Source organism: Montipora capricornis, chromosome 13, assembly GCF_036669925.1.
Source record: "Montipora capricornis isolate CH-2021 chromosome 13, ASM3666992v2, whole genome shotgun sequence".
Taxonomy (NCBI): Eukaryota; Metazoa; Cnidaria; class Anthozoa; order Scleractinia; family Acroporidae; genus Montipora; species Montipora capricornis.
The window spans coordinates 34,911,746-34,938,841 of record NC_090895.1 but is presented as its reverse complement, the minus strand read 5'-3'; the positions used below and the strand labels follow the sequence as shown (position 1 = coordinate 34,938,841).

The window sequence follows — 27,096 nt, the reverse complement described above, 5'->3', positions numbered from 1 at the left end:
TCGTATCCTCAGCATTGAACTAGTTTACAATGGAGGCTAATGCGGGGGAATATATTAAAAAGTATTTGCATTTGAAAAGATTTCCCCACATTAGAATCCATTGCAAGCTAGCTAGTTCCAGTCCAATACTGAGAATACGAATATGGTCAATTTTTGCTGGGAATATTTGACAATGTGGGCGCAGGTAGCCTATTCCAGGCTCCCAGATAGTCGAGAAAACGAGCCCCCACCAGGAGCCCATCTGGAGCGTGCAACTTCCATACAGCGTCTGTGAAACGGCGTTTTCACAAGTAGGTTTATTTTTAGACTAGCCCTTCCCACGAATTAGATCAAAAAACAAAGGCAGTTCCGGTTCGGTGACCCTATGACGTCAGCTTAATTTCTTGTAATTGGTCATCGGGCTCTTGTGGGAATCTCATTCGCGGGAAATTCAATCTAAAAATAAATCGGTCTGTGAAAACGCCGTTACACGAACACAGTAGAGTTGTAGGCTCCGGGTCATGGGTTCCTGCCCCCACTCGTTTTTCATACGCAGTTGTTTTCGTTTTCCCGACTATCTAGGAACCTGGAACAGGCTAGAGCGCAGGCAGTAGCTACAAAAGTAATATCTACCGGTCCACTTCCTTGTCCAAAGTAGGCCCTCTTGCTTGGGTAAAGTGCAGTTTTGAAACCTAGCTCTGCGCAAACCAACTTGGCAGCCTGTTCAGACCATTCATCTTTGCCACAAATTGTTCCCCACTCATTATTATGGTAGATTTGAACAGTGCCCCCTCCAATATCACTGCTGTCTTTAGATGTGACAAGGCGGATAAGGTTATCTGATAAAAAACATGGGAACTTTCTTAATTGTCGAAAACAAAGCCTCGGCGTTTGTCACTAGAAAAATAAATTGGTTAACCTTGCAAGATGCAACCATAAAGTAAAGTAAATAAGTAAATGCGCTATGTGTGAAAATGTTTAGAGAATTGATTTTAGGACGGGTTGCCTTATTTTCGGGGAAAATGTAAAAACATCAATATTAGTGAATTTTGCGGAATTGTTTTCAACCTCGTTCCCAGGGTTTTACGCCGAGAGTAGGCCTGGGGGCTATCGGCGGAGAAAAGCCAAGAGAACGAGTTTGGAATTGGTTTTTGACTGTACATCGTGATGTAGCCAAGCCTGAAGATTTTACTTAGTCCACAGAGAAGTAAATGGGGACTGTTGGTAATGATAAATATTTGGCTTGACGCCAAAGGTTACTCATATAGTTGCTTGCCCTCTGATGCGTAGGTAACACGCGGGGCAAGACTAACATGCAAAACTAAGCGAACTACAACTGTACTTTTTGATTGGATTGCACTGAATGTGGTGGAAACGATTTTAAAGTTCAATGTTGGAAACTGTCCGAAAAATGTTGCTCCTGGTAAGAACAAATGACAGAGGGTAATTAAAAGGTATTTTTAACTGACCATCGGAAATAATTCAAAATGGCTTTCGCTGCATGGAATGAGCTGAACTGAATAGACCATCAGTTTAATAATGGCCGCCACTTGAAACAGTTGTGTCAGTTGTAACTCTAATACGCCTTTCTAGCCTCTTTACAAAGGGAAAAATCTCTAAAGAACATGTAAACAATAAGCAGTAAGTCTTGGTAACATTAGTGCAAAAGAATAGTAAATTGACCGTCATTAAGTGGTCTCCAGGGGCACCGTTTCTCGCGGAAGGTCCCGAAATTTTACGGGCCATTTAACGGGTGTCCGATTCCCTCTGTATCTCAAGATCGGATAGGATTTAAGTCGTGAAACTTCAAAGTCATTTTGCGTTTTGTTACCTTGAAACAACGTATGTCAATACATCGGTTCTCCAAAACAAGCGGTTGACAGTTTCACAAATGGCTTTTCGGGACTTACGGCCCCTGGATCGTTTCCACATCACGTGATTGGGGCCATGTTTGGTGTCTTAAACAAAGAAACGGCAACCCTCTTTAATGTTGATATTAATTAAGACTGAGTCTCGCACATCGACACGCCTTGAGCAAAGGTCAGTGTGAGTTTGGAAATGATTGGTTGTTTCGGCTGCAAAACATTGTTGGTGATCACGTGCATGAGTGGGAACATCTTATTGACTCGATTGGTGATTGGTCAGAAACGTTGCGTCGACTCCTAATCAAATAGAAAGTAGAAGCAGAATAGAATCTTATTGACACAAACCATTTACTTTTGATTTGACTTCGAAATTAAAAACCCTTTTACTTTAATTTGCCGTACAAACCTACCTTTTGAGACAACTACTTTCAGTTCGCTTTGCTTTGCTTCTTTGGTGAGCACTGTTGGTAATTAAACGAGGAGGAAACAATGTATCATTTTGAAGTGCATACATAACTTACAGCGCAATATGTCTACTGCCTCACCTTGAATCTCAGTTTCAACAATGAGAATCACAGTTACCTTTTATTTGAAGAATTCTAACTGTAGGCACGTTTTCTTTTTTGGAGAAGGGGGTCCGAGAGGTAATTTTTCATCCCATCCCAGAATAGAGTGCGAGCCTATATTTTCGGGCTACGAACAAAAATGCAAAAACGTTACAAAGCAGTAACCTTGGTCATACGTACGGCGTAAGGAAGTGTGCGTTGTCTTGATCCTTTTTGCCAGACGAACGTTGAGGATTGTTGCAACTAATTGCTACCATTGCATGTGCGAACCAAGAGAGTCGTGGTGTGACCAATCAATTGAAAGTTATAGAATAGTATATTCGTGATCTTAAAAGGTACTTTCTAAATCCGAAATTTACCAAACTGCGAGACAGGTTAGTTCGAAGTTATGCCTACCATGATTAGTCATCAGCACTTCCTGGTTAAGGCGCTGCAGACGGTTTTGTGCGCTGGGCAGGGTGATTCTAGTCTTCGGGTGAAATTCTGACAAGAACTCTCCTTTGGTGCTGTTTACGTCAGGCTGTGCAAGACGTGTTTCTAGCCTTTCAGTTTGTGGACGCAATCATATTAAACCTACTAAGCAGCATTTCTTTTTTATTCTGCTCCGCGACATTTCTCCAAATTTTGAGTCTGGTTTATCAACTTCTTTAGCGAGTCCATTTAAATGAAAGCCAATGAGAAAAGTACTTTCCTGTGTTGTTGTACAGTGTGTGGTATAAGGTGGTTCTTAAACGAAAGCTACTGACTAGCACTTTCCTAAAATACTGTTTTATATTCATTTCAAATAAAGTCCTAGCCTAGGAGTTCGTGAATGACAGTATTAATTCCAGCTGAAAAATGTAACCGAAGCCGTAACGTTTGGATCATGAATCAAAGCGTAACCACCAACTACTTACTTGCCAACAAAGCAATGATTACAAAAATACGAAAGCTCCAAGAAGACTTCATAGCTGACCAAGAACTTAGTTTCATGTGTCGTGAGCTTCTTACTTGTGTGCACAAATGTTCAGTGCCCTTCCACGATTTATACTAAAGAGCAGCTGAAAGCGCACAGTTCAAATTGTTTGCTTTTTAGCTGACAAAGGTGACAGTTCGAGAGAATAAAGAAAGTAAACTTCCTGCCTAAGCTTCGTTTACCAAGATTGGCTGCGTATGGTCACTTTTGTTCCTTGTGTGCGGTGGAAAAGAGTGTGCCTAAACTCGGACAATGCCGCAAAAACGAATCCGTTTACAAAACGAATACAAAGAGATATCCCGAGCAAATCCCAATTTCTTTCTTAAACAATTCTCTTAACGTTTTTACATTACTTTTTACAATACAAGGTAGCAATTAAGACACATTATCGGTTTACCAAACGTAAATTACTTTTTAAACAATCACGATTTCAGATATTACTCAATTTTTATTACTTCCGCCTCCGTGGAAAAAAATTATGTTGACTGAACCAAATTGCTTTGGCTGATTAATTTCTCCTACGAGGATCTCCTGATACGGTAATGTGGTCAAACTAGTAGCTTTGAATTTAGAAAAATAAAAACTCATGCGTCGGGGGTTTGGGAAGCCAGTCATTTTTCTTTGCAACATGGGCAAACCAGAGAAGATGAAGATGAATTGCCTTTTCTGAGGACCTCCAAAAAGTTGCAGTTTTGTTCGTGGGTATTTCACTTCCGTTCAATATTTTGAAGAAGTTTAATCCCTTTGGTTGTTCGAAGACTCAAATGTAGTCATGATTTGAGTATTAGTTAGCATTTTCGGAGAGGAAAAGAGGGTTTCATAAGTTTTATTTCGTTACATGTAATATCCAGTTAAAAAATCCAGCTACTGTCTTTTTCGGGGTGCCGGGATGGCGCAGTGGTGAGAGCACTCGCCTCCCACCAATGTGGCCCGGGTTCGATTCCCACACTCGGCGTCATATGTGGGTTGAGTTTGTTGCTTCTCTACTCTGCACCGAGAGGTTTTTCTCCGGGTACTTCGGTTTTCCCCTCTCCTTAAAAACCAACATTTGATTTGATTTGCGTTAACTTGTTAATTTCAATTTACAGTGTCCCCGATTAGTGCTCTACAGCGCTAGAAGATTAGACACTTAAATAAAGTTTCTTTCTTTCCGCCGCTCTTCAAAATGCACCAAGTCACTGCAAACAATTGAAAACAGAGACGATGCCAAAAACCTGTCTTATTTGGTAAATAAGAAAAGTTTTCTTACTCCAGATTTTTTTTTAATGAAACTACCAGTGCTTTCCGTTAGAGTTCGTTGAAACATCCTCGGTACCTATGCCGGTAAGATTCACTCCGTAGATTTGATCGGATAGCTGACATCTAAGCAACCTCTCTTTGCAAAGCAATGCAAAGGTGATTTTTCGACAGTAAGAGCAAATTAGGCAGTACTGAATCTCGTTTCAATTAATTTTTTTCAGAAGTAAGGTCAAACAGGAGAGGTCCAATAGGATAAGCAGTTAATGGTGAGTTAATTCACCAATAGGCTCATCCAAATCCAAATTTTAACACTGAAATTTGCGAAAAAAAAAAAACTGAAGATCTCGGCTTTCAAAATTGATTGAGGGGGCGGGTAATGACAGAATAAGACATGAGATTTGATGGCCTAACTTTATCGACCCTAATTCATACTTTCTTGTTTACTGTTTAAAGCGAGACATGCAATACACCAATTCAGCTTTTCTGTAACTTTGTGTCCCGCCTGTATGAAATTCTTTCTAATTAAGAAAAACTCGATATCAATCGCGTGCCGAGCAAAATAATTTTTACAATATGTCGTTTTCACTTTGGGCGGAAAATTCGAAACAAATGAACATCACTAAAATGAAAATGGAATCATGTTTCCTGTCTAAACAAGTGTTCACCCATAACAAACATTCGATTAAGTGCGGAAATAAAATCATTTTAGCAAGGTCTTAAATTACCACGGAGATACACGCAAGAATCACGAGCACAACTGGTTTAAAGGGCCGAAGCGGCAAGTGTGCCATGATAACAGTTCCATCGCTTTAGGCATCCAGTATATACAAGTAAGTGCGCAACAGGCACAATTAACCTCATCTCTGAAAAAAAGTCGAGTAGCATCCGGTATTGGAAGTTGGAAAGAGATACACGGTATCTCAACATCGGATCAGGAAGCTTATTATCACTGAATGAGGGCCTGTTTACGTGGGAGCCCCAGGCGAAAGAGTCTACGTGACAAGTAAACTTCCCACCCCAGCGGGGTAAAGTTTCTGGAGGTTATTACGTGGTCGCCTGGCACTTAGACAGACAAACCACGCATTTTGGCGGTCACTGCTCTTTTCTTTTCACTAGATGGTCTTGCTAAGACTTTTCAGCGCTGTGGCTTTTTACTGCATGTCACTTTTAATTATGCAAAACCTGCTTTGCTGCACTTGTAGACCCGACCCGGGCCAGGCGGGTTGCCCCACCTTGAGAAGTTTAGAAGGCAAAACTCGACCCCTGCTACCTAACCAACTTACAATAGACCATATTCGTATTCTCATTATTGGACTGAAACTAGCTTACTATGGAGGCTAATGCGGGGGACTATATTAAAACGTATTTGCATTTGAAAAGATTCCCCTGCATTAGCCTCCATTGCAAGCTAGTTCCAGTCCAATACTGAGAATACGAATATGGTCTCTCGTACTCTCGTAGACGAGAGACCTCACACTTCAAATTAAAATGATATATTTATTCTGATTGCGCTCACGTGATAAGACGGCCATGATGGTGCAAACACAATAGAAAAACTATGCTCAAATTTTGCATAATAATAATAACCAGGTGATCTGGTGACGTAATTCGGAGGACTGGAAAGAAAAATTTTAACGCCGTATCCCACAACAGCGCACGGCAAAAACATGGCCGCCGTGACGTCAGGTACAATAGGGAGCTTAAGCACGCGAGTTTTTGAGACGCGGACGGCAACCGGAAGAGAACATTTCGCGTGCCAGGACAGTGGTGTCTCCTAGATTTTTATACTAATCATCTCCAATGACGAAATGATACTTAGCAATGTAAATGTGGTTGAGTGAAGACAAGTTAAAAGGGAAAACAGGTCACTTCCGGTTGCCGTCCGCGTCTCAGAAACGCGCGTGCTTAAGCTCCCTAATCAAAGAATAAGAGGAGGCGGGCATACTTAGGCGGGTCATCACATGTTCCTAGGGTTCCTCCATCTCCATGCAAAAATACCCCGACAGAGGTCAGCAAAAACATACCGGTATATTCTTTTGAATCACTAATGAAGAGGATGGTTCCGTTGGGCTTAATAGCCCACTTTCGATATATTAAAATTCAGTCCTAAGCCAAAGGCATCATCTCGAGTCTCTGGGGAATGAACTCATACAAATCCTTACATTAATTCCCCAGAGCCTCGTGGTGATGCCTTTTGTGTAGGAGTTAATTTTAATATATCGAAATTGGTCTATTTCATAATATGACTGACTGCAAAGCAGGTCAGACGGCTTAGCGGAGGTCTCGCGCCTCAAAAATCTAAATTGTCATTGACCACCAAGTACTTTGATGTTGATAGCAGACCAAGAAACCTGTACCGTTCATCCAATATTCCGCGCTTGAGTTGTTATGGCATTTTGTGTTACCTTTCCTAAGAACACTTCGGCCTTGCATTTGTTCAGTATAATTGCCGGAGTCGTTATAAGACTTCTCCCTTAGAAAGAATGTCTAGAAATTCAAGTAATTGGTTGCACGTCGACGTTAATTTGCGTTACAAGTACCCCTTTGCTCTTCTCCAACCTGGTTCCCAGGGCCTCCGGCTTTGTTGATGAGGAGAGACAATGGAGACCCTGGGAACGAGGATGGCTCTTCTTCCCAACCTCAACATCAGTCATTTGAATGTTCACGTCACAAAGTGTCCCTGGTCCTCAAGTGAAAGAGAAACAGCTGCATCTACCCTCGCCAAAAGTAGAACTGAGCCTTGCACTTACCTCATTACTAGAGATATGTAGCAAATGCTTAGACTTAGGAACCGATTACATGAGCAGGGCTGGTCGCGTTTGCTGGGATGAGTTTCAGCCCGGTTTTACATGAGGTGGGCCAGCCCGGCTTGGGTTAAATTTAGAATATGTTTTGTGAAAAAGGACAACAAGAAGAAGTGGAGTGACGTTTATCTCGCTAAATTGTTATTAAAATTCACCATTTTACCATTTAAAGATGCCTTGAGGTTTGCTATCTTATACATCTCTTACTTTAAACAGAAAAAAAAAAACACGACTATTCCGTGGGCCATTTTGCTCCAAAGTGGAGTAATGTGGTTAGAAATCGCTGGCGCGGCTAACCTGGCTGTCCCGGTGAACGCAATTACATGGAAAAATCTCAGCCCGGTTAGCAGGGATCCCCGTGCATCCCGGCATCGTAACACCGTGATCTCGACTAACCGGGCTGACATTTGTCCATGTAATAGCAAACTTGAGCCCGGCTCATGTAATCGGAAGGGATACTTCGTGTTGGACGCCAAAATGGGCGGCATCTAATTTCTTGCATCTTTGGACAGACCAGTGACACTGACCAGCAACTTGAAATATATAATGCGATGATTATATTATTTTTAAAAAGAGTGAAGCTGCAGCCAATTGTTTTCGGCCAATTCAACTATACAAAGACTGTTCACTGTCTACTTTATTGTCGAGAAGAGAAAAGCATTCATCTACTTGAAACAACACACTTCTAGAACGTTCTGCAGCTCAAATGATTTTAAAATAGAAATGATTGTTGAAAGCCGCGGTCTGAGCTAACCTTTGTTTGATTAAGAGGACCATGAAGCCCTGAACCTCAGGAATTAAAACTTACAGCTGAAAGATTATATCATTTCCTTGCACTTTCCACACACTTGTTTTCGTAAAGAGCGTTCAGAAGAGAAAGCCATTTTTGCGTTATTGGAGGAAGGCTTACTGCAACATCGTAAAGATGTCTTTATTTCCAAGCAACAGGATCCACTCATTTTTCTAGCGTCAACTTGTCTCAGAGCTTGCCGCCCTGAGTTAGAATAAACTGATGAGCTTGAGAAATCCCGACAGAAGCTTCTTCCTCTGAGTTTCTTTTCGACCACTTTCGGCTCCATGTTGTTCTCTCTCAGACGAAATTGCTCAAAGCATTCAAAAAGTCAGTTAAGCACACAATGAGCTGACCAAAGCTCGGTCGCTCATCCTCTGACAATGCCCAACAACAGGCAATGACAGTAAACAGTTCATCTGGACAATTCACTGGCTGTGAAATCCTGTGTCCTTGTTTGAGAAAGTTCAGCATTTCGAAGGCATCAATATTTCCGTATGGCTGCTGTCCCAGTGTCATAAGTTCCCAAAGGAGAACACCGTAAGCCCACTGTGATTGTAGACAAGGCCAAGACAAACAACACGAGAGAGAGAGAGAAAAAAGAAAGATTAATTATTATATGCCAAGCAATAGAGTGTTTTCACATGACGTCACGGTGGGCATATTCGGAAGAATGAAACAACGAAACAAGGGCCATGTTGGAGGAGTGAAATATTCTTTTGGGAATTGAACTCTATTTTTATGAAAATTCTTCCTTTTGTCTCAGAATGCAAATATGGCTGCTCGTCACATGAGCGAAAACACTCTATTCTCAAGCTAAATAAAGCACTCTGATTGGTTGGGTTTCGGTCGGGATTTTACAGTACGGACCATTACTATGAAAACGGTCCGGAGTAGAGAGCTTACGAAACGAGGACGACGTCGGCTACGAGGACTTCATTTCAAAATACGAGTTCGCGTTATTCATATCACTACGAAACTCTGCACGCGAAATTCTGAACAGCTTGAAGCTTCTTGATGTTTGGGGCAGTTGTGTTTGACCAAACTGTAGAGCAATAGAACAACTTGCTTAGAACTAGAGCAGAGATGATCGTGATGATCGTTCCCGCACACGACTCGTTATCCATCATTTACTTTTGCACCTGGGGTGGCACCCCCCCCCTCCCCCAAGGGCCACTCATTTGACGAGATTACACGGATGAACTAACCCTACACCTCTTCACTTACCGCATCACTGGCCACAGTGTATCGGCCATGTTCCAAGCTTTCAACGGCCATCCATTTGACGGGTCTATTCTCATTGTCTCCAAGACAACAATAATCTTAAGGAAACAAGTCTCTAGACAAGGCACAGTCAGTCACTTTGACATTGTGATCATCATCAATTCTGCAAGTAAAAAAAAAAGTTTAGTTTTTTTCGGCAATTTGAAGCCACATTTCAAGCAGTAAACAAGGCATAACTTTCACCTTTTTTTTTGCCTAGGATTGCAAGATAAGAAGATGAACTCACTTATGGAGCCCTGTCTGCCAACCAATCTCCCTAACTTAATATAATGTTTAACCAATCCTGAAGCCGATGGCCTCATGTCCCCCTACCCGACCCTCCTTCCCAAGTACACACGTTACACCCTAAGGTTACAACAATAGGGAGTTTTAGCAAAGACGAAAAAGTTAGTTTTGACTTCTTTTCATCTTACAGTTGCGTACGACATGTGACATATCTTTGCAGATGTTAGGTGTTGTCTACTGCTTCATTACATTAAGTCGTGATTGTCTAAAATCGTTAGAGTGAAAAAGAGTCGATCACGAGCTTAATAGATTATTCAAACAGCCTCACAGAATGGTCTAGGATACATTTGTGGCAGGATTCTTGGCAGACAGGACTTCAATGGATACCGCTGTACTGCAAGTATTCCCTTGAATTATACATCTCTCCAGTGAAACTCTAATTGATACATCAGTCTTCTCCAACCCCTTAACACCACCGATCTGGAAAACTGAGAAAGAAGTGATATTTTTATCTGCTTACACGCAGTTTCTTGCAGCCACATCTTTGTGAACAACTCTTCGTCTTGCTAGGTACTGCAGCCCTTTAGCGATTTGAATGCCAACATGAACAAGATCTGCTGTTGTCAGTGACTAGAAGAAAAGGAATTAAAAAATAGTGTCTGAGCCCTTTTGATATTCAGTATAAAATCAATCTTTTTAGCAACCTTAAGTTCGAAGTTCATTTACGCCTTGCAAACCAACCTGCGATGTTCATTCCAACACTATAGACATTTTTTACCTGGGTTGACATATAACTAGCATATGAATGCACCACAAATCTTGCCAAATGGTTAAGCACTGTAGGAGAGCGGGTGAAAAGGTGTTTAGGGCAATCAAATGATCGTTGCTTCTATCAGCATTCAAGCCTATTGTAGGTCTAACTCACGGCCCCATATCAAAATAAATCATTTACTTACCTTAGATCCTCCTTCAGGTGATCTAGATTTCTTAATGAACAATTTCAAATTTCCTCTGTTCATGAAAGGAAACATCACTAAAGATTGTTTCTCGTCCTCCAAACAAACTGCCATGACAGGTAACAGATTTTTATGAGTGAAGTCCTTTAACATTGAACTTTCTATCAGCAACAAATTTACTTGCTCTGAGGACGCCAAACCAGAAACAGTTTTAACTAAAACACTCCGCTGTTGTTTTTCTCCAGGTCCTGTTAGGACTCCACTGTAGATACGAGCAAATGTTCCTTGAGAAAAGAGAACAAAATGGAGTCTTGTAAGCGAAGAAGAAAGTATGAAGACGTTGTTGAACTTACTGTAACTACAACCCCAATATCTGACAATCAGGGCCTAATGAGTCTGAAGTGCATAGGAATAAAGAATAAGGGTGCAGGGGCCTTCACTTGGGGAATTTAAACACAAGTGTTTTCGTGACAGACAGCAACTGGAAGTGGACTTGCTGCATTCTAGTGGTCTTCATTTTAAAGGGGCAGTGTCATGGAAAGCAAAGGAGACCTGTTTACCGCTGGCAAACGAAAATTGATGGCCAAAGTTTCTTCAAAACGGCTATTTTAGCTCACAGAAACCATTCTTCAGTGTTTTTGGTTATGCGTAGCCAAGATTAAAATGAATGCCAACTTGAAAACGTCGGGCCAACGTTTTCAAAATGTCCCCTTGCATTTTCGATGAACCCCGTAATAACTGAGTGTGGCTCATTTTTCGTTTAAAATTTAATAGATTTTTATCCCACTGCGGTGATCCAGATTTAAAAATGAAACGGTCAATGAAAATTGATTAATTTTAGTAATTTTATGGTCGAAATGAAAGGGATAATTCCCATGATACGTGATAGCATCATGGCCATCAGAGATATTAGTTTTACTGCAATTGTGGATTCACCTTTAAAAAATGTATGTGTGTATTTTGTATTAAATACAAAATACACACATTTTATGAGGAGGCAGTGCTGCCCAGTGGTTTGAGCACTGACCCTGAAAAGCTGTTATGGGGGGTTGTTCAGTAAGTATGAATGTGTCACATGATTTGAGTTTGTTGGTTCTTGACTCTACCAAAAGAGGTTTTTATCAGTCCTCTGGTATTCCCATCTCTTAAAAGAAACCAGTTATTTGATTTGATTTGCTTTAATTTAATTTTATTATATTACATGTATATTGTTAGGGGGTATTTACTGTATATGAGACCAGGACGAACTCAGACCAGCATGGGTTCATATTCTGCCTCCATACATTTCTTTTTATGCATTTACATGAGACCGGCCCCAACAATGAACTCGTCTCGGTTGCAGGACCGAGACAAGAAATTCTCATACAGGTCTGAGGCCGGTTCCAGAAATTTCAATCCTGTATGCTTTTGGATCAGCCATATATTTATTAGAGAAAACATAAAATTTAGTCCTGAAGCCAGGCACCGGTTTTGTCCCAGTTTCATGTAAACAGCTGCAAAACTTTCATGCTGATACAAGTTCATACTGGTCTGAGTTCATCCGGGACTCATGTAAATACCCCTTATTCCAAATAGGGTCAATCAAACACTTCCTTGCTGTTTGCCATACACATAATGCTTAATCTCTCCAAAGGTGACCCAAATCCCTGCCCTCGAAGGCAGATAAAATGTCCAGAAATACCCCTAAGTAGATGCACGCCAATTTTAGCAAGTGTCTCCTTGCTCTTTTCCCAACGTCAATATCACTCGTGTCTCGGATTACAGACAATCAACGTCACAAAGTGTCCCCCAAATGCTGCTCGATGAACTGATGCATTTACCCTGACATAAAAGTAATGCTAACCTTTACTCTCACCTTGCTGTCAGAAATAGGTAGAAAATGCTTACACGTGATGGGACGCTTCATGTTGGACGCCAAAACTGGGTCTGCATCTAATCAAATGCATTTCTGGAGATTTGTGTTAAATGTTACTTTCAGTTTAAATACAGTGTCCCCAGTTAGTGCTCCAGCGCTAGAACGACTAGACAATTAAATAAAGTTCCTTTCCTTTTTCCTTTACTGAAAGTACTCGAAGGGAAGCAAGAATGGTGTGTACTGTAACTGTTTCAGAGAAAGTACACCGCAATTCTATCACTGTAACTGACTTTTTAACAAAACATTTCCCTATTATTTTCCAGCCTGAAATTGACGAGAACACAACGGTTTGTTTTCTTACCTTCTTGTAACAGTTCCCCTAACGTTATCCTGTCCATTTCTACTGTCAAATCCTGCAGCTCTATTTTCATGTCCCTGTTGCGATATTTTCCCTTCTGTGTTGACTGCAGTCCTCCTCCACTGTAATAACCATCGCTGGGTGTAATGCTTAATGTGCTTTCTATTACAGGTAGACCTCCTGGTAACCTTGGTCGCGCAAGAGGTACATCTCCATTTGTAACATTTGATGTAGTGGTAGTTTTGTTTAGATTATTTAATGTTGGGCCAGGCTGGAAATCAGCTTTTACAGGTACGTTAAGATTGCCAGTGTCATTCGTTGGAATGAGGCTGATTTGGGCTGTTGGATTTTCCTCTAGTACTTAAGAAAACAAAAAATATTGATTCAGTACAAACAACACCCAAGAAGGTCGATGCTTCTATAAAAAGGGTAGAAAAATCAGATAACAGGTTAAACTGGAGTTTTTGCCATGGTTAAAACAAGATTAACTGCGATCAAAATGGGTTTGACTTAGGACCAAATTTTCCTGCAATATTCACATGATTAGGGACTTGCTTTCAATTTAAGTTATCTTCCAGTGTAGCATGAAGGTGCTATCACTGTCCTCTTGTAGCATATGGATGACGGCTCGAAATGTCTCGATTATGGAAGGAGGTGATTTTTCTCTACAAGTCAAAGAGGCACTTAATTGACTACGAACAGGCTATAGTTATTGTTGGCATCCAGTGAAAGCAATTTCCTCTCATCAAGATAAATCTCCTTCTCTCTGAAGCAACTTTGTTCAATCAAAGATCCCAAGGATGTTCAGTAGATTTCATTACCATGAAATCTAGCCAGAAAGTATTCCCTTTTCTTGTTTGGGGTATAATGTGATCCCTGCTTTGGACTAGTAAGGGGATTGCATCCATCACATTCTAAATACAGTGGTGTCACTTGATCATAGAATTATATCAACCATAATAAATATTATAGATAGTGAAGATAGTACAAGCACTATGACTGGATAATTTAGTGAGCCACTGTTCTACAGTACAGCCCACTAAATTTGAAATTTTGATGTATACAACATTTTCTAGCAAGTTTTTCATGTTGTTTATGTGAAATAAACTTGTGAAACTGTTTGAATCTTGAAAGCCACTATTCTAAAAGCCCTTAAGATGTTTCCGTTTTTCACAATTTTATGCAAGCCCATCATTTGTGGCAGTGACCTCAACTACATGTAGTTACTTTCCCACAGACCTCAGAGATACAATACAACTCTGTTTTATCAGTCCATACTGTAAATTAAGGACCCTTGTTTCTGTGCAGTTTGTACTTGGCCATAAATCAACGTAAAAAACTTGGCTTGTACCTTACAGTACGGACCTTGAGCTCGGTTAGTAAGAAGTCTTTAAGTATGTATTTATTTACTTCATTCATTTCTGAAGTATAAGTTAGGCACTCATTTTTTTACTTATTTCCTGTGCAATGTCACTGATTTTCTGCTGAAATTACCTTGATTGGGAGCTGCTTGATTTGGCTGTTGAACAGCAATCAGTGGGGTTTTGGACAGATAAGAGTGCCCTGTACCATCAGCATCAATATCACTGCTCAGAAAACAAACAACAAAAACTTAACTCACTACAAGTGCATGCATACATGTAGTATGAGGTTTAAATCAAACTGATTTCTCCTTTGATTTCTAAACAAATTCACACCTTAATCATAACCATTACAATTGGTACATTAACCGCTCAGACCCATTACCATTATAAAGAGCCCCCAATCGGTGAGTGAATTCAATCGGAATTAGCCAGAGTAAAATCTATAAGTATCACTATCAGTGGAGGAAGGGTTTAATCATAAAAATGTGGCCTGGGTTTGAGTGCCTGAATTGAAATAAAAATAAAAATAAGAATATCACAGAATCTCAATGTCTGCATGAGCAAGCAAATTTTTTTTTTCGTTGTTTTTGAATAACATGCTTTTCTGGCCTGTAATAACACAGCTTTTAAGGCTGACTTTCAACTTAACAGCTTACAGTGTTTTTATTTTGAGAAAGAATCCAACCTTTTTAAAAAACATACTTCAACAGAATATTCTGTCATCATCTTCTGTTGAAACATGTTTTTGAAAAAAAATTGTGCTGTTTCTTTAAATTGTAACATGTCTGCTATCATCCAGACCTTAAGAGTGTTTTCTTTACATTATGTAGGCCTTTGGCAATGTAATATGTATCTCCTTAAGAGGGGCAAGTGTACATTTAAGGAAATGTTGTGGGTTTGTGAGAATACTCTGATCCTTGCAAACCAACCTGGACTCCTTGTTAGGACTTGGCATGGAGTGTACATGAATAGCAGCAACTGCAAGAGCAATGAAGAGAATGATACTACAGGCCACGCCCACTGCGATGTAAAAAACTGTGGTTTTGTCCATAGGAATAGAAAGGGTACTTTGTTCGGAATCTGCAAAAAGGAAAAAAAACCATACTGCACTATCATAATACAGTACATGTACAATGTATAATGTATATTTGACTTCCAAAAATGTAACTGAAACAAAGTCGATTGTGTGGATTGTTCCCTGGTGACAACAAGAATTTTCTGGCATGCTCCCCCTTCCATAACTGAGGTGCCAGACCAAACTTTTTAGCACATCTCATCCATAGCACCCTCTATCCATTCCTGTGGCCAACATTGACTCTCTTGACAGAAGCTTCATCAATAATTATGTCTGTCAGAATATGGAATAACCTAGCTGACAACTTGTCAATCCACCCTCCCCCCTCCCCACCAACTGACAAGTAAAACTGAGTGGCATTAGACAGATTGATTAAAGTTTCACTCCTAGGAGTCTATGGGTTAAATCTGCTATTTTACTTGCCTGTTGGAGCTTTTACTTTTGTTGGGTCATACTATATTGCACATAAACGAAAATAATAAAGAAATAATCTATATTGATTGTTTTATAATATTACAGTTGCACCATCAGTTACCTACCTTCATGCCTGGAAAGTATTGGGGCCTTGGTGTTGGCAATGACATCAACTGATTAAAAGAATGATAATTATTATAATGCATTAAGAAACAAGTATACAAAATTCATGTAAATGCATGTTACATACATAATTATAGTAGTACATGAAAATGAAGTTAAATGCAATTTAACTGAGTCAACAACTAGGAGCCACTGTTGTCAGTGGTTTTGTTATATTTGCACATGGGTCAGATTCCTTGTGCTTTTGGTTGTACTGCTTATTCATTGGTGTGGCAGGAAAAAGAAGCATTTAGCATTATTTTCCCTCCCTTCCCCCATCTACTTTCCACTGTTAGTCAGTGTGATGAGTGCCTGTCTTCACAGGGGCGTGCGGGCTTACATGTATGGCTGCGTTGTCAGGTTTTGCCAGCCATCAGTGCAGTCTCCATCTTTTTTTTTTTTTTTTTTTGTAAGTTTATTATTTAACATAACAGAAGTTTACATTGCACAAGATACATATAAGCTGGAGCTGGCTGCCAATAATGGAAGCTCCAGGATGTCTCAGGCACCAAACCTCCACTTAGAGATGCAGTTGTTTTATTAAAGTAAAGTCACTTTTATTTAACATTGGTAGTTCCTTCAGCTGCAAGGTTGGTATCAATGGAAGCAGACTGTGCGCCCTTTACCACCCCTCGCCCCCCCCCCCCCCTCCCTCTATCAGTGCTCCATTTTACGTAATGTTTAAAAAACGAGCAGTAGTGTTTTATCGGGGTTTAAAAACATGAGACGTAGCCGAGTGTTTTTAGACCCGATAAAATATGTGCTGCAAGTTTTTTGAACGGCTTAAAAAACATTCCACAAAGAGCGTGTCCCTCTGGACTCAAAACAATGGTTCAAATTGTGTGAGGTGAATATTAGCGTACAAGAAAAACAAGCTATGCCTTATTAGTATTCTTTACATAAAGAATACTAACGAGGAGTGTTTTATCAGGATATAAAGCTCATACACGTGACATTTTATCGGTGTTTCGATAGGATGTTAGGCTCATGAATTATTAATGAGTTTTGGGTATTAAAAGCCATAGCTACACAGATCAGAGGAGAGTTGAAACAGAGGTTGAAGTCACTGAGGATCGAACTGGGGACCTCTTGCTCCAAAAACAGCATGCTACATGTAACCAACCGAGCTACACATTTATATGCTATATAAAGGTTAATTTATTCAGAGGATCCATAGAACTATTGGCACACATGTATTGCTAATGAACATGGGTATTGAGGATCACAATGAGTGGTTTTTCTATGATAAAAAACCTGAAACCATAGAGCACCTCTTTTGGTATTGTAACCAGATCTTTCCACTATGGAGCACCCTCACTAATTGGATTTGGGAGGTACCGTATTTACCCGTGTATAAGTCGATCCCATGTATAAGTCGACCCCCCATTTTTGATGGCAAAAAACGCAAATTTCTTAATTTCTTTGTCAAATGTTCATGGGACACTAATCTTGTATTCTTCGATTTCTGGAAATGTGGATACACAAAAACATCAGGGCCTCAAGCGCTTAATAGTCTTGTTGTTCAGCAACTGTTGTATTTGCGGACATTTTGTCCTTGAGTTTCGAAAAAGTTCTCAGAAAATCGAACGTATTAACCTGAAACTCACCTGTTTCATTGTTCAAGGATAAAGGGCTTTAGAGGATAACCACAATGCAACATCACAGAAGCAGGAGTCAATCTTTGAAAATAACTTGCGAACGATGCGAAAATATGCAAGGTTTAATTGGTCCTTGACTTACAATTTCTCAAATGACAAACAAAACAAAACTCATAAACCAAACAATACGAAGTTTGCAAAAGCATTTAAGTCTGCCAGGTTTGTATAAAGAATAAAAAACAATCATTACCAAGCAGCATTTTCACGCAAACACGAGGTATTGCGCCAGGTTACTAAGCCGTTGAACGATCGTGTTTTATTCGAAGAAACAGAAATAACTTTTAAAGCTTTCCGCCTTTGGAAAACGAAAATTTCCAGTGTCTATTTTATATTTGTGCTTGTGAGTATCTTCAACATTTAGAGTTGGACAAACCCTTTTTCATTTCAACTGGAATTGCTTACATTCGTTTTGAAGTCTTTTGTCATTCATTTTGAAGTCTTTTACAATGTATCGGCTTTTGTCCACTGCGTTTGTTATGCCCAAGACAACATTATTATGTTAAATTTGAATAGATTACTTAGCTGGAACTTGGCTCAAAATTTTTGACCTGTGGATAAGTTGAGGGCGATTTTTGGAGCTTCTTTTGAGGCCATAAAAGGTCGACTTATACACGAGTAAATACGGTAACCAAAATTGAGGTCAAGTTTTCCCTTGAATCTGTTCTCTTAGGATACACAAACTGTTTGCCTTGCAAAAATGCAATTACATGTAACTGTATTATAATTGTTTTAGTAGTCAAGTTTTTCAAATATAAATGTAAAATGGAAGGACACCGCATAACCCCAATTATACTGGCGTACAAAGCTACCTATAGTTTCACAATTTATAAAATTAAAAAATTATTGGCATGTGACGTTTCCTATCAATAAAAATTCTTAAGTAAGTGGAAACTGATGAAAAAGCTATTTTGTTGATAAATGATGTGATATATGTAATGTAGAAATGTAAGTACTCTGGTTGTATTATGTCTAAGTGTACACTGTTTGTAATAATTTTGTTATTTTATTTTCTATGTAATTGATGTACACGTCCTAGGTGTAAAGCTGTAATAAAGGCAAAATAAAAAAAAAGCACCCTAACCACTGAGACGCACTGCCTCACAAGCAACAACATGGACTACTTTCTACATGTAGCCAATTTATTGATTACTCACCTTTTTGACATGTTTTTATCCTCCTCATGTTTAACACCTTGTAATCTTTAGAAAACGGCAAGTCTGAAGTAGTGATGTTAATCTGAATGAGTAAGTGGGCTGTGCCATGCTTTGTTCCTCTGCAAGTCATATTCACGCAAAATTCTGAAGGGAGACACCAAAATATTCATAGTATTAATTTCTGCCAGTTACTGTGGATTTAAAACTTTTAATTTTTTGGGGGAATGTTTGTACCACTATCCAGGGCTTGAAATTGCGACCAATACGGTCGCATTTGCGACTAAATTTTTCCCTTTGCGACTTGTTGTCACCTTCGTTCTTTCGAAACAAAAGGGTTAGTAGTTGCCACTTTGCTGCTACTTTTGCTACAATAAACAAATAAATAAATAAATGACAAAATTATTTTGTTTCGCGCTGTGAATTTTCTCTGAAGGTAGCGTAATTGTATAGTAATTTAGTTGCGATGTTACGTGCACAGCTCCATTCCTTCGATTAGTTGCCATTTTCAGCAGTTTCTTAACACACAAGTACTGCGGGCTCATATTTTTCTGCTAAACCACTGACAACACAATGCAGCGCGGCGATTTTGCGACTAAAATTTGCGAAATTGTGACTAAATTTTCGTATCTTATCGCAAAATGCGACTGGATTTTTTTGTTAATTTCGAGCCCTGCTATCAGGTTGGTTCAAACGTAAAACAATTAATGTGCTGAACTTACTTCTTTGTGTCACCTCAAATAATTTAAGTACAAAGTTGAGTCAGATACTTACTGTATTTAGCAGAAGTTAACTCTTGACAACAAAACCACAAATGTATGAAACCATTTCGATTATCACAGTGACAAAGTAACTAAGTCTTTACAAAAAAAACAAATGGACTTCCTGTGACCCAATTTGTTCAATTTGGCTAAAGTACATCTAAAGTACACGCCAGCAGGAAATTCATGAAGCCACCATGATGTTTAGATGTCTGCACGGGCTAGCTCCAGAGTATCTGTATTCAAAGTTTATGTGGCGTGACTCTGCTTATGACCTCAGGGACTCTGAAAATAAGCTCAATGTGCCATTACCGTGCACTAATTATTACCAAAAAAGCTTTAGCTACTGTACATGTACAATGGTGCCACATTATGGAACAGTCTACCATGCGATATAAGGAACACAGAGTCTGAAAGTGGCGAATGATCGAAGGAATGAAGCTGTGCACCTAACATCGCAGCTAAATTACTCTACAATTACGCTATATTCCTAGAGAAAATTCACAGCGAGAAACAAAGTAATTTTGGCATTTATTTATTTTAGCAAAAGTAGCAGCAAAGTGGCAACTGCTAACCCTTTTGTTTCGAAAGAGCGAAGTTGACAACAAGTCGCAAATTTGCGACTTCTCCAGATATTCTAGTCGCAACGGGAAAAATTTAGTCGCAAATGCGACTGTATTGGTCGCAATTTCGAGGCCTGAATAATGCCTTTTTCTTGGTGCTTTGGCTCTCTTTATCTGAGACATGCCACCTTACGATGCCCCCAGTTGACAAGTAAAATCGTCTGGCGTTAGACAGAGTAAAATCTGTTGAATTTCAATCCTAGGAGTCAATGTGTTAAATTACATTAATTTTGAACTTTTGATGTTCCAATCAACTGGACCAGTCAAAAGAACAGCAGGTTTGTCCAACAAAAATCATGTTCAGCTTGACCCGTTCCAATAGAGCCCTTTTGCAGATACAGAACCCAGTTTGATTTCAAATAACTATTATGGGATGTCCAGGGGGCAAATACATGTACTTATTAATTTGCCCCCTGAGCATCCCATAATGTCTTTTGAAACAATACAAATCAAAATGGCCGCTGTACACGACTATCAGCAAAAATGTCTATTGCCCAATAATATTTATTATTGTAGATTTTACATTTACACCAGGCAATTTTACACGCACTCAATTATCAATGGGGAACCTGTTCCAGTTAACAACATCGACATCCACTTTAGCTCATTCTCTCCTAATATTGACACCTGAAGGTTTCATTCTAACGCTAGGCGATGAAAAGGGTGCCTAAATTGGCTTTGTAAAGCCTGTCTTAGACATTCAACTTTCCATGTGTCAAACATATGTTTGGTTTAGGACAAGGAAAACTTGAATGTCTGAGACAGGACTTATAAAGCCATTTTAGGAAATACCTTACAATGTTAACAACAATCTACAACACAGTTGGCACTCAGTGTTCAGAACATTAGAAGGATATCACTATGCATTGTATCTCAAGTTACAAAAATCAAAGAATTGAGACTCACTAATATTTTCATATCTGACAGGTAAATGACTAGCAGAAGTTGAACATAAAAAAGACCTACGTTGCATGATAACTTTGTCATCAATGATTCTAGACAAAGAGAAGTGTGAACAAAAAAAGTTCCAAAAAGGAGTAATTAAAATTTAATTTCTTCAGCCATGTCTTTTCAGTGAGCAATCTTTAATTACCAGTTTATCCTTTCACTATAGATATTACCATAATTGGTCACCCTTACAACAGGAAAACCTTTCAATATTGTACTACCCATGATTCAGTTTCTGTAAGGATAAATCCTTACTGACAACATTCCACTTGAACACACAGAAGTTAGCATTTGAAATGTAACTGTCTGATAACAGTAATAAATCTTAGGTGCCTAGACTGTAATTTACAGTGTAATTATTGTATACTGTCATCAATCATCAACTCACCTTTCTTCGTTTTTGGAATAACACCCACTTGTGCAATGTTCACACCTGGTTTGAGCAAAAGATCAGGAGTGTCTGATTTGACTTGTAAGCTGTAATAATAACCCTGCAAGGAAGAATAGGCAGTTACTAAATCAAAACAACAGCACTTTTTCCTTAGATCTTTGTAAACATAGTGAACAGGATGGGCAATAACACAAGTGTAGCCTGTACTCTTGTTGATGAACCAGCATGGTTTTCAAATATATTGACCATGTTATGATTTTGTATATACTCAACTCCTGGTTATTGCATTTCTAGCTTTCTGGTTGGCTTGCCAAATCCTGCTTATCTGATAATAACCAAGGTTTTGGAAAGCAGTGCCCCAAGTGTCCGTGTGTCAAAAAAAAGTTTTGTTCCGGGAAAATGGCTGAAAAGAACAGGTTTGGAGAAGTGTCTCCCTCTGAAATACAGCAACTTTTCGACAATGCCATCCAGGAAGCCACAAAGAAAGCAACAGCATAAACATATTCAGTGGTACAAAACTGTGAAGTTCAAAAGCTAGTAATTCTCGCTGTCGATAATTTTGCGTTTTAAGATCGTGTGAGCAGAACACAAATGTTTACCTTGATGTTCTAATCGAGAAGTATGTACTAAAACAATTATGCCATTAGTGTTTACTCGAAATGAGGTGATTATATATAGCCAACTCATATCCAATGCGCACTCATGGAATAATTGTTAAACATCACCCAATTAGAATCACAGAACAAAGTTTCAACTGTTCAAGTCTTAATCAAATATAAACAAAGTTTATTTGCGCAGCAGGTCATGAAAACTCAATCCTATCGACAGACGAGTGACTCTAAATTAAAGCCAGATATCACTCATATCAGTAGACAGCTGTTTCTTGAAGCGAACGACGCTACGTTCGTTCACAACTGCAAGTTCTACGACGTCCTTTACACGTAAGACATACCACAGGTTCCGTTAACTCGGCGATCAAAAGGCAAATCAATACATAGCCTCCCTATTAGTTCCATTTCAACTTACCATACGATTTGAAGGTATTTGTTTGGAGTACCAAGTAAACTTCAAGCAGTTCACTCGAGGGGGAACAGTCATGTTAAAATTGACGGCATTGACTTGAATTTGTCCGTCTCTGACATAGTAGATATCGCCTTCGAACCCTACAAAAACGCAAAAACCTTGTTAAAACAAAATACTCCTTCAGCAACAAATTGATGACTCCTTATATGCTGAAGGTGCGCAAGCAACACACCGATAATTTTCTTGGCTTCTGTGCTGTTGATGTAAAAGTTCAGGGAACCCGCGGTGGGTAATATGAAATACAAGACAAAGCTTAAGGAAATCAGAAGAAAGAGACGATTCATCCTCTTTCAAGTTTTGAACTTCCAGTTAGGCTCCCTCGTCTACCCCAAAGTGGCCATTTTTCATCCTTGAAATCGACTAACTATGTTGAAATGCATGAAAACCTGCAGACAATGCCTGTTATTTTCTCTGATGTTTATCCCAAGTAAGCGGGGGGTAAGTAAGCGCCCTTTCATAGGCTTGTTCAACGACCAATCAACGAGCCCGATTTGAGTCCGTCAAGTGAATAAGAGTTTAGGATAGGGCCAAGGGAGGGTCCCCTTAGGGGAAGAACATTTGCGTAGCAAACAGCACAACAATATCAAAAAACCATCAAAGAACCTTCCAGGTTACTCACCCACTTTACATTGCTCGCCCATATTATTCAGGGCCCTTGAAACCATTCAGCAAACTCAATGTTGTACCCAATCTCTCTCCTTCGCAAAGGTTCGGTTCTCATTGAAACATATGCTGTATTCAGTACATGTGGGCTCATGTTAGAGCATCACGTGACAAATGTCAAATGTTTGTGTGCCAACAGGGAGCGAACGAGTTGGCTCAAATCTGGTAGGTAATCATTTTATAAGTGCCTTTTCAGGCCATTTTCGTCTACAGAAGCCACCAGGCTGGCATCATTAAGCTAGAATGCGGGTAAAGGCAAACCTTTGAAAGAATACAGAGGCGAGAGATGGTTTCATGCAGACTGGGACGCCTAAAATGCTCGGTTGTAAACATGGCGGTTCACGAGTGAGGTTGTCTCTCTGGCCTTTCTGTGGACGAATTCCAGTACCTACTGACACAATGTGGGCAAGTTTTGAAAGCTAAAACCTTCAATCGATGCGTTATTTTGCTGGTAGGACTGGGTGGCCCGACACTTATAAAAAAACTATGAAATGAGAATCGGGAGTGTTCCCTTGTCATGGAATGGCAGAATTACCCAGAATTCTTTTTGGGCATGAGCGAGGCAACTTAAGAAGCACGAGACTGGCCCTCATCGAACGGCTGAAGCGCGGCGCGGCCAGATACTCAGGAGTAGGCCTGGTGTGTGCTATTAACTTATATTTTGGATTTCTGAACAAGTTCTTATCATAGAAAATTCGCCACAAAGTTGTGCTTTCATTTCGCTGTAATTCTCGTGTCAAAGAAACGGTATAATAATGTAAATAAGAGAATAACGATATTTATATTTGCAGATTACCTGTCCTCTTACTACGAAAGTCAAGATCTACATCTCTATGCAATGAGCGCATTCAAAATTTCCTCGTATTACTTGATAAAAGTATGCTTTTTTTGTACGTTTTTTCTCCCGTCTCTTTCTTATGCATGATCTTCGCGGAAATTACATTTTGTCCCTCAATAAACCTGGAACAACCAGTTATGGTCTCAGTTCTCTTTTTTCTTACGTATCAGCTAAGTTGCGGAATGCGCTACCTGATTTTATCCGTACCTACGAGTTTACTGGTTTTAAAAGAGAATCCAGGGCCGCATTTTGTACAGCGGCCTTTCTTTTTAATGAATATGTCTTTAAATATTATGTATTTAGTAGGTATCTGTACATGCTATGTATTTTAGCTGTAAATGTAATGTCTCGAAGATATTAGCTCCTGTAAATATTCGGAAATTCGAGATGAAATTAAAGCTTATGACTGTATGTATGTTACCTTTAGCAGGGCGCATGCGCACACTTTGTAATCTGCGACTCCAGTGCTTACCATATGACAGAGAAAATGACTTTTCCATTAAATATATAACCATGTAATTCTTACGCTATATTGACAAGGGCGGTTTGGAGCTGTGAGTAGGCGTGGGATTTGTCACATATGGTTTAGGGGCCGACATATCTCTCCCTCAATGCCGTACCGGGAGGCAAGGTCGGTAGCAGAAAGCAGTGAAGGGCCAACTGCGTCCAAAAGCGATCGCACGGGCCGAAATCCCGGGATGACTCGTTTGGTACGACGCTCCAGCGCCGGTGTCTGGAGGTACTGCGTTTTTCTCTCTTGTTGAAACATTCCGTCAGCGCATGCGCAAATGTCCTGGCTCTTCGATAGCTAGCCTACCCAAAAAATTAACATGCTGGTTTTTTTTATTTTTATTTTTTAAACCAGCAATTGACATTTGAGTTGATTTTATAGGCACAAACGTAACGTAAGAACCGTGTGTGTCTGGTCTTGTCTCAGACAGAGGCGAGAGATGGTTCTGGGACGCCTAAAATGCTCGGTTGTAAACATGGCGGTTCACGAGTGAGGTTGTCTCTCTGGCCTTTCTGTGGACGAATTCCAGTACCTACTGACACAATGTGGGCAAGTTTTGAAAGCTAAAACCTTCAATCGATGCGTTATTTTGCTGGTAGGACTGGGTGGCCCGACACTTATAAAAAAACTATGAAATGAGAATCGGGAGTGTTCCCTTGTCATGGAATGGCAGAATTACCCAGAATTCTTTTTGGGCATGAGCGAGGCAACTTAAGAAGCACGAGACTGGCCCTCATCGAACGGCTGAAGCGCGGCGCGGCCAGATACTCAGGAGTAGGCCTGGTGTGTGCTATTAACTTATATTTTGGATTTCTGAACAAGTTTTTATCATAGAAAATTCGCCACAAAGTTGTGCTTTCATTTCGCTGTAATTCTCGTGTCAAAGAAACGGTATAATAATGTAAATAAGAGAATAACGATATTTATATTTGCAGATTACCTGTCCTCTTACTACGAAAGTCAAGATCTACATCTCTATGCAATGAGCGCATTCAAAATTTCCTCGTATTACTTGATAAAAGTATGCTTTTTTTGTACGTTTTTTCTCCCGTCTCTTTCTTATGCATGATCTTCGCGGAAATTACATTTTGTCCCTCAATAAACCTGGAACAACCAGTTATGGTCTCAGTTCTCTTTTTTCTTACGTATCAGCTAAGTTGCGGAATGCGCTACCTGATTTTATCCGTACCTACGAGTTTACTGGTTTTAAAAGAGAATCCAGGGCCGCATTTTGTACAACGGCCTTTCTTTTTAATGAATATGTCTTTAAATATTATGTATTTAGTAGGTATCTTTACATGCTATGTATTTTAGCTGTAAATGTAATGTCTCGAAGATATTAGCTCCTGTAAATATTCGGAAATTCGAGATGAAATTAAAGCTTATGACTGTATGTATGTTACCTTTAGCAGGGCGCATGCGCACACTTTGTAATCTGCGACTCCAGTGCTTACCATATGACAGAGAAAATGACTTTTCCATTAAATATATAAACCATGTAATTCTTACGCTATATTGACAAGGGCGGTTTGGAGCTGTGAGTAGGCGTGGGATTTGTCACATATGGTTTAGGGGCCGACATATCTCTCCCTCAATGCCGTACCGGGAGGCAAGGTCGGTAGCAGAAAGCAGTGAAGGGCCAACTGCGTCCAAAAGCGATCGCACGGGCCGAAATCCCGGGATGACTCGTTTGGTACGACGCTCCAGCGCCGGTGTCTGGAGGTACTGCGTTTTTCTCTCTTGTTGAAACATTCCGTCAGCGCATGCGCAAATGTCCTGGCTCTTCGATAGCTAGCCTACCCAAAAAATTAACATGCTGGTTTTTTTTATTTTTATTTTTTAAACCAGCAATTGACATTTGAGTTGATTTTATAGGCACAAACGTAACGTAAGAACCGTGTGTGTCTGGTCTTGTCTCAGACAGAGGCGAGAGATGGTTCTGGGACGCCTAAAATGCTCGGTTGTAAACATGGCGGTTCACGAGTGAGGTTGTCTCTCTGGCCTTTCTGTGGACGAATTCCAGTACCTACTGACACAATGTGGGCAAGTTTTGAAAGCTAAAACCTTCAATCGATGCGTTATTTTGCTGGTAGGACTGGGTGGCCCGACACTTATAAAAAAACTATGAAATGAGAATCGGGAGTGTTCCCTTGTCATGGAATGGCAGAATTACCCAGAATTCTTTTTGGGCATGAGCGAGGCAACTTAAGAAGCACGAGACTGGCCCTCATCGAACGGCTGAAGCGCGGCGCGGCCAGATACTCAGGAGTAGGCCTGGTGTGTGCTATTAACTTATATTTTGGATTTCTGAACAAGTTCTTATCATAGAAAATTCGCCACAAAGTTGTGCTTTCATTTCGCTGTAATTCTCGTGTCAAAGAAACGGTATAATAATGTAAATAAGAGAATAACGATATTTATATTTGCAGATTACCTGTCCTCTTACTACGAAAGTCAAGATCTACATCTCTATGCAATGAGCGCATTCAAAATTTCCTCGTATTACTTGATAAAAGTATGCTTTTTTTGTACGTTTTTTCTCCCGTCTCTTTCTTATGCATGATCTTCGCGGAAATTA

At 39.8% G+C, this 27,096-nt stretch overlaps 2 protein-coding genes across 2 annotated transcripts in view; both read right to left on the bottom strand.

Moving 5' to 3' along the window:
• Positions 1 to 3,437, bottom strand: part of LOC138028919 (lysyl oxidase homolog 2-like) — a 17,137-nt gene extending 13,700 nt beyond the window's left edge. The window contains exons 1-3 of the mRNA XM_068876560.1: positions 3,307 to 3,437; positions 2,255 to 2,305; positions 613 to 818 (exon numbers count right to left, since the gene is read on the bottom strand). Coding sequence (XP_068732661.1) covers positions 613 to 818; positions 2,255 to 2,305; positions 3,307 to 3,382 — 333 coding nt within the window. The 5' untranslated portion in view covers positions 3,383 to 3,437. The remainder of the gene's footprint in view (positions 1 to 612; positions 819 to 2,254; positions 2,306 to 3,306) is intronic.
• A 4,590-nt stretch (positions 3,438 to 8,027) lies between these two features.
• Positions 8,028 to 22,922, bottom strand: LOC138028409 (tyrosine-protein kinase RYK-like). The gene is made up of 12 exons (XM_068875945.1): positions 22,679 to 22,922; positions 22,450 to 22,586; positions 21,421 to 21,523; positions 18,704 to 18,847; positions 15,855 to 15,902; positions 15,170 to 15,320; positions 14,371 to 14,462; positions 12,880 to 13,236; positions 10,664 to 10,947; positions 10,228 to 10,337; positions 9,426 to 9,585; positions 8,028 to 8,747 (listed from the first exon to the last, which is right to left on the bottom strand). The coding sequence occupies exons 1-11, from the start codon at positions 22,788 to 22,790 to the stop codon at positions 9,522 to 9,524; spliced, it is 1,602 nt and encodes a 533-aa protein (XP_068732046.1). The 5' UTR covers positions 22,791 to 22,922; the 3' UTR covers positions 8,028 to 8,747; positions 9,426 to 9,521.
• Between the last annotated feature and the right edge of the window lie 4,174 nt (positions 22,923 to 27,096).

What these genes read in the sequence shown, in the direction of transcription:
- LOC138028409 (XM_068875945.1), bottom strand. Translation starts at nt 22,790, where the DNA reads ATGAATCGTCTCTTTCTTCTGATTTCCTTAAGCTTTGTCTTGTATTTC. An exon ending in AAATACCTTCAAATCGTATG is followed by an intron (nt 21,524 to 22,449) that starts GTAAGTTGAAAT and finishes TCTTCCTTGCAG; the next exon opens with GGTTATTATTACAGCTTACA. An exon ending in CACCTGAAGGAGGATCTAAG is followed by an intron (nt 10,338 to 10,663) that starts GTAAGTAAATGA and finishes CTTTTCTTCTAG; the next exon opens with TCACTGACAACAGCAGATCT.